Source organism: Cibotium barometz, chromosome 3 (assembly GCF_041138505.1).
Source record: "Cibotium barometz isolate CiBa-2024 chromosome 3, ASM4113850v1, whole genome shotgun sequence".
NCBI classification, from domain to species: domain Eukaryota; kingdom Viridiplantae; phylum Streptophyta; class Polypodiopsida; order Cyatheales; family Cibotiaceae; genus Cibotium; species Cibotium barometz.
Window position 1 is genome coordinate 9,441,992 of NC_141048.1, and position 9,684 is coordinate 9,451,675.

The 9,684-nt window shown below is 46.6% G+C and overlaps 1 protein-coding gene across 1 annotated transcript; it reads right to left on the reverse strand.

Moving 5' to 3' along the window:
• Positions 1 to 5,901: 5,901 nt before the first annotated feature.
• LOC147639686 (uncharacterized) lies at positions 5,902 to 7,897 on the reverse strand. Its single transcript, XM_086822083.1, has 4 exons — positions 7,542 to 7,897; positions 6,916 to 7,263; positions 6,479 to 6,794; positions 5,902 to 6,393 (listed from the first exon to the last, which is right to left on the reverse strand). Exons 1-4 carry the CDS (start codon positions 7,895 to 7,897, stop codon positions 5,917 to 5,919), a joined length of 1,497 nt encoding a protein of 498 aa, XP_086678209.1. The 3' UTR covers positions 5,902 to 5,916.
• Between the last annotated feature and the right edge of the window lie 1,787 nt (positions 7,898 to 9,684).

A 9,684-nucleotide genomic window follows, 5' to 3' on the forward strand; every position in this document is an offset into this window, starting at 1 on the left:
ACCAAGCACTTACTGGAGCAGGAACGCAGCCGGTTGCTCACGCTGCCCTTGCCGCCGCTTGCCAGAAAAAACGCAGCCCTTCGTCTTCTCCTTCGTGCGCAATGTGTAGCCAAGAATCATGAGCTCTGCTCTGATACCATGTAACGAATCTACCTGCGGAAGCGTTACACACACGCACACGTAGAGAGAGAGAGATGGAGCCGAATAAGCTTGACTTTATTAGCAATGAATAGGTGATGAGATATAATAGTGGGCATGGGTATTTATACCCTTATGTTGGAAATGGCCGACCCAAAAGCATTAAATAAATAAATAGATAAGTGCCTTTCTTAGACCCCGTTCCCACATGAGGTACTACTTTTAACAGACTATGATGTTGTTGTCCGGTTTTGTAACGCGCGGAAGCTCTGGGTAGTCTTCTTGCAGCCCTAAACACTCTTGAAGACCTTCTGATGCAAAAACGCACCTTGATGCAAAAACGCAGGTAGAGAGAGAGTAGAGAGAGAGAGTGAGAAGTGCTGGAATTTCAGTATATACTATGTACAAAAAAGGTACAGATCTTTGCAGCCATGGGCTGCCTTCATAAAAAGGTTCCTAACCCTAAATTCTGTCCTATGTCTAGACCCAACTCAAAAAGGAGTTGAATGAATACAATCATAAGCACTCTATGCTATATATAGGCTCTTGACCAATGGATGAGCTGGCCGACTGCTGTCGGACCAGCCGACTGGATGGGACCCCACAAAATTCTGGTTGGGCTGCGCTTTCTTGCCTTGTAGTGATGCGCTTGCAACCCGACTTCTTCTGGTACAGCCGACCCTGGTTGTCTTGCAGCCGACTGAGCCTTCCAAGTCCTCCAAGTCCTCCAAGTCCAACCTACTGCCTCATCTGCATCTTGTGCTCCAGGTCCTAGCTCTGACTGGTTCATAATCTTTATCTGTTTGCCTCTTCTGGATCTAGCCCTGAGAATGTCCATGGCATCTGTGATGCACATGACATCCCCCTCTGCTAAACTTGATGACGGGAATCCAACCTGCTCTTGGATGACTGTCATCATCCCAATCCTGTTCCGAAGTCCCTCTGTCATCATCCATCCCTGGCAAACCTTTTTCTCTGAAACTCCGTTCTGGTCTCCAAACCACTCTGTCTCTGATGAAGATCTATGCATCTGGTCTTCCTCTAGTCCACAATCCATTCCTGCCCTGACTCTGAACACCGTCTTGGTCTTCGTTCCTGGAACTGAGTCTGGCACTCTCACATCACCCTTGGAGGATCAACCTCCCTTGGGACCGTTCCCTTAGAACCCATCTGGCTCACGGAACTGCCATCCCCATCTGGCACTGTGGAACACCACCAACAAACCTCCTGGGAGTTCTTCCCGATCTGTGTTCCCGCCTTGGGCTTCGAATCCGTGTACTTTCCTGTACCTTGGACCTGTACACCATCATCTGGGACTGAATCAGTGTTTAGCTTTGCTGAGCCTGATGCTCTGATACCAATGTAACGCGCGGAAGCTCTGGGTAGTCTTCTTTCAGCCCTAAACACTCTTGAAGACCTTCTGATGCAAAAACGCACCTTGATGCAAAAACGCAGGTAGAGAGAGAGTAGAGAGAGAGAGTGAGAAGTGCTGGAATTTCAGTATATACTATGTACAAAAAAGGTACAGATCTTTGCAGCCATGGGCTGCCTTCATAAAAAGGTTCCTAACCCTAAATTCTGTCCTATGTCTAGACCCAACTCAAAAAGGAGTTGAATGAATACAATCATAAGCACTCTATGCTATATATAGGCTCTTGACCAATGGATGAGCTGGCCGACTGCTGTCGGACCAGCCGACTGGATGGGACCCCACAAAATTCTGGTTGGGCTGCGCTTTCTTGCCTTGTAGTGATGCGCTTGCAACCCGACTTCTTCTGGTACAGCCGACCCTGGTTGTCTTGCAGCCGACTGAGCCTTCCAAGTCCTCCAAGTCCTCCAAGTCCAACCTACTGCCTCATCTGCATCTTGTGCTCCAGGTCCTAGCTCTGACTGGTTCATAATCTTTATCTGTTTGCCTCTTCTGGATCTAGCCCTGAGAATGTCCATGGCATCTGTGATGCACATGACAGGTTTACTACTTTGACCATGACCTTGCAGAATCTCGCTTATGAGGTCTATCTCCAGAAATTTAGGGACTTGCAGATGAAAGCTACGAAGATGGATTCCACAACTCTTTTGGGTTTCTTCGTAGCCGGTTTACCCGACTCATACCGTTTACAGGTTAAAAACAACAAATGCAAAACTTTGGACGAAGCCATTCATTCCGCTCGTATCTATGATGATACAATGGTCTCTTCCAAGTCTAAACCTGTTACTGAGCAGGGGAACAAGCACAAAAGGAAGTTCTCCGCACCGATGACTAGCACGATAGAAGGAAAGTCTTCGGACCAACCTTCGAAGAATTCAACTTCGACTCCAGTGAAGAAGAAACGTCTCCTTAAGGCTTTGAAGCTTAAGAAGGAGGGACGTTGCTTCATCTGCAAAGAAAAAGGACATATGCGTAACGAGTGCCCGAAGCAAAAGGGTGCAAAGACCAATGTCGTAGGACCCAAGCCAAAGGCAGCTAACCAGTTGTCTTTGACAGGTATGTCAGTTACTGTACTCTCGCTCTAGTACATGCTTTGATTGTCTGTTCAACTCTAAAGTTTTTGGCTTGCATGATCTTCTCCGAGTTTATGGAGACGTGAATGGCCATAGAATCCACATTCTTCTAGACCCTGGCAACTCACACAATTTTGTTAATTACAAACTTGTTCAGAAATTGGGTCTTGACACAACACCCTGCGATCATACCTATGAGGTACGTCTACCTGCGGGTCGACAAGTATGGGATCGAAAGGTGGAGATGCTACCGATTCGGATTCAGGACTACAAAGATACTCTGGAATGCTATATTATGCACCTAGAACATGTAGACTTGTTATTAGGGATTGAGTGGATTAAGACTCTTCAAGTCCAGATAGATTGGTTTAGTCATATTTTTTCTTTTGAACATAGGAACACCCAGTATAGTATTTTAGGTGATTGTATATATCCCTCTCAGGGACCTCTTGTAAATACAGTTGATTTTGGTAATATAATGGCTTCTTCTTTGTATACTGCTTTCCATTGTGTATTGATTCCATTTCTTTATTTCTCATACCTTCTATGGATGTCAATGAATTAAGTGTATTTGAAAGCAAAGAATTATAGAAGATACTTGATTCGTTTCAAGATTTATTTTCTAAGAAACTGCCATCGGGCTTACCACTTGAAAGGGCAGTAGATCATCGTATTGACCTGATCCCTGGTGCTCACCCTGCTAGTATTTCACCTTACAGGATGAGCCAAGCTGAGAAAGATGAGTTGGCCAAACAACTTGAAGATTATTTGAGGATGGGACAGATCCGTCCAAGTAAATCACCTTGGGGTGCACCTGTGTTGCTTAGGAGAAAGAAGGACAACACTTGGAGAATGTGTATAGATTACAAGAGATTGAACAAGCTGACAATTAAGAACCGTTATCCTCTCCCTAGATCAGATGACCTGATTGACCGGTTAGCCGGAGCGAAATATTTCATGAAGATAGATTTACGTACTGGCTATCACCAAATACGTATTCATGAAAGGCATGTTGAAAAAGAACCGCCTTTTTGACTAGGCCGGCAGCAGTCTCGAGGCTCGCAAGGGTAGCTTCGTGGTAGTATGGGACGTCACGAGGTAGAGATTGGTCGGTACATCCATCTAGTTAGCTCAGCTCGTGGCTCGGTGGGGACAGCCAAGACTTGTGGGCTTGCCCACGACTGTCAAGGTTGGGAGGTGAGTTAGGCCTGCATCCCCCTTTATGTTTGTTTGGTTTGTTTGCAGGTTTCGAGTCTTGTACCAGGAGCGTTCCACGAGGAGATCCTATGGGGATTTGACAAGAAGAGAGAGAGGAAGAGGGAGAGGGTGTCACCATTTGGCCACTCGAATGGTTCACTCTCGCTTTCACACTATGTACATATTGGATTGGTGTCCATGGCTTATGGAATGTGCCTATGCATGTGATTGACACGTGTCATGCTGTATAGTTGGATATGATATTCCGCTGGGACTTGTCGTTATCATGCTCGGAATATCTGGAGGACTTGGCTTTCCGCTGGGACTTGTGCCTTTGTGTACATGCCCGGAAACACCTGGAGGATTGGCTTTCCACTGGGTCTGGTATCGCATATACTTGCCTGGAAACGCCTGGTCTTATATGGTTTCATGAACGGAAATTGCTCATGCTAATGCTGCATTGCATAGCATCTTTATGTGCTTGCCTGCAAATGAAATTGCATGCTGTTTTCATGCCTGCATGACCTATGTGTAGTTCTGGGCTAGGGGACGCCCGCCCGTGAACCGTGCGTGTGAAACTGTCTGCTGACATGGTTGTGTGGCATGTGAACAGGTGGTAAGTATTACCCAATCTAGGCTCAAATAGCCCTTAGGACTTGGCCAATATTTATAAGTGAGTGCGTTCCCACTTCATTAAAGTTTGGGCGCCCAAAAGTCTCTTATAAATTATGACCGCTTCCAAGTTCACACTCACTGAAGTCCCGAGGCAGACAAGACTCAATGTCCAGGACCTGATCCTCCCCTTTTACTCATAAATGGACATCTCCCCATGTCCCTTCACCTGATTGGACCCCAATTCACTTACTTATTAAGAGAAAATTCGTGTTTTCTCTTCACGAGGATTTTTGGAGACTGAAAACTCTGTTTTTCCACCATTTCTCTCCATTTCCAAGCTCTCCATAGCCATACCCAACTTGCTAGGGTGTTTTCCAAGCTTCCAAGAGTGTTTCCAAGTGCTAATCACTCTCCTACTCACTCCCAATGACTGAAATTCAGCAAAACAGCTCTCATTTTTGCTGTAATTTCTGGTCTTTTTGTTGAAAACCCTAATTTCAGCCTTCCTTTCTCAAGTTGAACCATAGGGGAAGCTTTCCCAAGGTTCCCTTCATCCTTTTGAAGACTTTTGTCGTGAAGGATTGCGGCAAATCGAAGATATCAACACTTCTAAAGCTTTCAACGCGAAGGCTTCCGCTTGCAAAAACTTCTATGAAGACTGGTAAGCTAATTGGACAATGTGTTGTCATTACTTATTCAGTAAAGGGCAGGACTCCTTGTTTAGCCGCCCTGTGTAGTATTTCTCTTGTCCTATGTGCTCTTGAAGATGTTGCTACCTTGCTTGGTAGAACATAGAGCCAATGGTAGAGAATATGGGCACTGAAGTCGGGCCGGGCATCAAGGCAGCTCCTTGGTGATCTACATCGATATACCATTGTTTTCTAAATGTTGAATTTCATATGCATTAGCATGGAGGATTTGGCAATGGATGCCCGTGAAGCTATGTATTGAATTTCTCCAAAACATAGTAACCTGGACCGGCAAAAAACGGTCGGTTCGGACCGGGTCGGAAACGGTGTTTCCGAGTTCCCGCGAGGTCGGAAACGGCAAGAAATGGAGTTTCTTTTGAATTTATTTTAGACATGTAAAAAACATGCATAGAGACATCCTATTAAATAAACTTATATCAAGAGATGCAAAAACATGCATAGAAACCTCAAACAAGACACATCAAAGACTCAAGTGGACATTAGAATCATAACACTTAACAGAATGTAGATAATGGACATGTATGATGTCGCGGCAAATTCATGTCAACCATAAAAAACTAAAGGCTGAAGGCCGAAGCATACATAGCGAGCTGCAAATTGTGATCATAATACATCATACATATCAGCAATGATCATCAAACTTGGGAGTCAGAGGTTCAAAAACTACAAAATAACCGACATGCCGGCTGTCCATAATTCCTAAGGATAAGAAAAACTAAACAAAAAACATGGAATATCAGTGAATCAATGATCACTATTGAGCCTCATCTGAAGCACCCGAGGAGTCTGAATCCTCCTGAGAGTCCTCATGGCTCTCGCGTGTGTCCTCACTGCAAGAAGATGAGTCCTCTCCAATAGCCTCCTCTCTAGCAGCACTAGTACTAGCTGCAGCCGGCCTCCCTCTCCTACGACGACCACCACGTGTGTCGTGAACTGGTGTTGTGGCCTCCTCGTAAAGCAAAGTGTAAAGATCTCGGTCCTCTTGTAGAATTGTGGGAATATCCCGCACCTTCTCAATGTCAATCTTGTCGACATTCACTTGCATTGGCTCAGGACCCATAGCTGCCCGCTCAAGAAGCTTCAAGTTACAATTGCAGAAAACAAGACGCTCAAGTTGGGCTGTAGTCAACTTGTTCCTCCTCTTCGTATGGTAGAGTGCCCATGTGCTCCAATTCCTCTCACAAGTTCCAGAGCTGCAATCTTGTGAGAGGACTCGAATGGCAAGACGTCTCTGTTCAAAGAGCAGATTTAGGATTAGTACATTATACAAATAAGGTGTCGCCGTTAAAGCTTAAGCGGAGGGGCTTCTTACTCACCAACGTAGGCACACCATGTCCATATTTCTCCCACCATGAGACCGGCTGAAGCTGCGTTTCTCGAAGTTTTGCAGTAGGTCTTGTGAAGTAGCCAGTGTTGTTGCGGAAAGCAAGGAGATCATCCTCTAAGCATCGCAACATCTGCAAATTGCCACCACACCATTTCTCCACATAGGTTTGGAAGTCATCGTTTAGCTCCTCACACTCAAGCTGATCCTCGCTACGCCATAGAGGATGCAACACATGAGCCACAGCATGGATTGGTCTATGAAACCAAACCCAACGGTTTTGCCAAATCTGCTTGATCTCCGCGATTCTACAAGTAACAAACAAAACCAAAGAAAAACTTTAAAGTTAGAACTTAGAAAAGAGCCAAGACAAAAAGGCAATTTGGCAAAGGCTCATGAGCCATGAGTCATGAGCGAAGAAGTACGTACCTCTCTACAGATAGGTAGGCATTGTTGTCTAGTGCCTTCCTGATCCTATCCATGTACTCATAAATGAGGCCTAGTGTACTCCCCTCCATGTCCGTAATGCGCAAGACCGTGTAGATGAGATTTAAGGTCTGCACTAATGCCTCTGCCTCTTCCCACCATGCTTCATTGAGGATCTTGCGTCTAAAATCCACAAACTTTGGGGTCATACTCTTACCCGACTGGATCCATGCATCACAACTAATAGTGCGAATCAGATTTGGCCGCACACGAAGAAGCCGCTCAAGCACTATGAACATGTATGCAAACCTCGTAGTGGATGGCTTGAGAAGCTCCAAGGTACTATTAGCCCTGTACATGCTCAAAACCTTTGGTCTTTTGTGTCACAAATTTGACAATGCTCCTCGCGATGGCAAAGATTTCGCTGACCCAAAAAATTCTCCCCAAATCCTCAATCAATAAATCAAGACTATGGGAGGCACAAGGGGTCCACACAATTGTTGGGAATGCATCCTCCAACATACTCCCCATGGAGACACAATTGCTTCCATTGTCCGTAATAACCTGCACAACATTTTGTGGGCCAATCTCCTCAATCACCTTCTTGATGTGTGTCCAAATAAAGAGACCTGTAACGGTGAGACGCAGCCGATGCATCAATGGCCTTGTAAAACATGGTGCCTTTGCAAGAGGAGATAAGCACATTATACACATTCCTCTTGCGTATATCTGACCATCCATCACATAAGATAGTGCAGCCATATTTCTTCCATGTTTCTTTCAAAAACTCAAGCTGGCCTTCTACGTTTAGTTTCTCCTTCTTTAATTCTCGTGTGCGGATTGTCTCAGCCGAGGGACCCTCCCACTCACAGCCAATGCGGCTAACGGCCCGCATCGTCTTCTTCCATTGTATGGTGCGAGCCACATTGAAAGAGATAGCACACTGTATAAACAAGCGCGTGACCTCCCTTGTTGCCTCCTTCATGGCTTGCTTTTGCAAGCCTGCTGTAATGCTTGCTCTTTGCAATGAACCCTTTGCAGGCACTTCCACACTAGGTAAAGGCGTCCTCTTTGCACTAGGGCCCTCACCCACACTCGAAGATACATGTGCACTGTCAACATCTGTCTGGCTCTCAACTCTAGTCCTCTTTGAAGAGGCCACTTGGCTCGAGGATGCTTCACCTGTTGCATGTGCTGCCATATGTTGCTCACCAACATCCAAACCAAGGCGTTGCTTTCTCCAACCCTCAAGTGATGCCAATACATCGGGCGGCACATTTTGACATAAAGCGACATCTCTGCCCGAGACATGTCCCAAATGGTCTTTTACCCGGGTCACTGAACCTGTTTTTTCATATCCACAAAAATTACATTTCCACTTGCGGGAACCCCCACCTCCGACATATCCATTCCCTTTTGTTGCATACTGCCAATAGGGATCTGTAGGCATAGTGAGACTTGAAGTTGAAAGCACTTACCCTCGAGAACACTTGTCCTTGGAGGCTTGGAAGTTGGGCTTGAGCCTTGGCCCTTGAAGCCTTGAAGAATGGGCTGCCCGGCAGCCACCTGTGAGACTGGAGAGCAGGCTGATGCAGAGTACAGGCCTTGGGGCCTTGTGGGGGGCACTGGGGCAAAGGCTTGAGCCTTAGGGCCTTGGCCTTGAGCCTTGGGCCCTTGTGGTGATAGGCGCAAGGTTCGAAGAAGCGCAGGAAAGGAGAGCGAAATGGAAAAACGCACGCGCCCCCCCCCCCCCCCCCGCGGTTAAACCTGAAAAAAATAATGTACGGAAACGGCGTTTCTGCCGGCCTGCCATTTCCAGAAACGCCCGAACCGTTTCCAGGGGGCGGAAACGCCGTTTCTTGTTACTATGTGTAATATGCGGAAGCTTCGGAGAAGGATCGGTACTTCAAAACTCAGAAATCAGCACTCTTTTCGCGACGGAATTAACGCACAAATTGAAAGACGATGTGCAGAAAATAGAGAGAGAAGTGGGAGATGGAGAGGACACAGTATTGGGTCCCAATTACCCTCTGTAGGGCCCCCACCACGGATGGTGTATTTGCTTTATTAGAATGATGTAAATCTGAAAACAAATACAGAGTACTTGACCTTTTCTTGGCTGGAAAACCTGCCCTTGACCTTCAGTCCTTCACCCCTTTGCGTTAGCAACCTCTTGGCTGTCCTGGCCCTTGTTTGCTTGATGCACTTGGTGAATTATGAGATGATCTCAATGATTCTTGGCTGGAGTATTTATACTCCTCCTTTCATCCAGTCGGCCAGCTTCATAAAGCTCCACGACTAGGTCCTTTTCAATAAAATGCTTTCGCACTATATTATATGCTGGCCATCCTGCGCATGCCTTCTGGGACAGCTCCTGGCTGTTGGGCAATCAACGCATGGGTGTGGGACTGCTCCCTACACCTGGCCGACCTGCTGGATAGGGCTTTAATCCCTGTCGGCTGCCTGTCCAGAAGCTCTAGAGCTGGCCGACAGCCCTTCCAGCCCATGCCATGGCTGGTGGGCACAACCTGGGCCCTCCTGGCCCCTTGGGGGTGGTTCTACACCTCCCCCATGCCCGCACTAAGAGTGCAAGTGCAAATCTTTGCACTGGGGTAGCCCTATGGGCTGGCCCCATCTCTACATGCAAACCTACATGCCCACAGAAGTATGGCATCCAGTTGCAAACCAGATACACAGAACATCTGACATCATTCCAGAGGGAGACTCACAGCGCGGACTGGCACTGCTTCATGTGCAGGACAGTGCACACCT

Bases quoted from the DNA above. Each gene is read 5' to 3' on its own strand.
- LOC147639686 (XM_086822083.1), bottom strand. From the start codon at position 7,897: ATGAAGGAGGCAACAAGGGAGGTCACGCGCTTGTTTATACAGTGTGCT. The intron at 7,264-7,541 runs GTCTCTTTATTT...GAGCATGTACAG, and splicing joins GCTGCGTCTCACCGTTACAG to GGCTAATAGTACCTTGGAGC. The intron at 6,795-6,915 runs GTACGTACTTCT...TGTTACTTGTAG, and splicing joins GCCTACCTATCTGTAGAGAG to AATCGCGGAGATCAAGCAGA.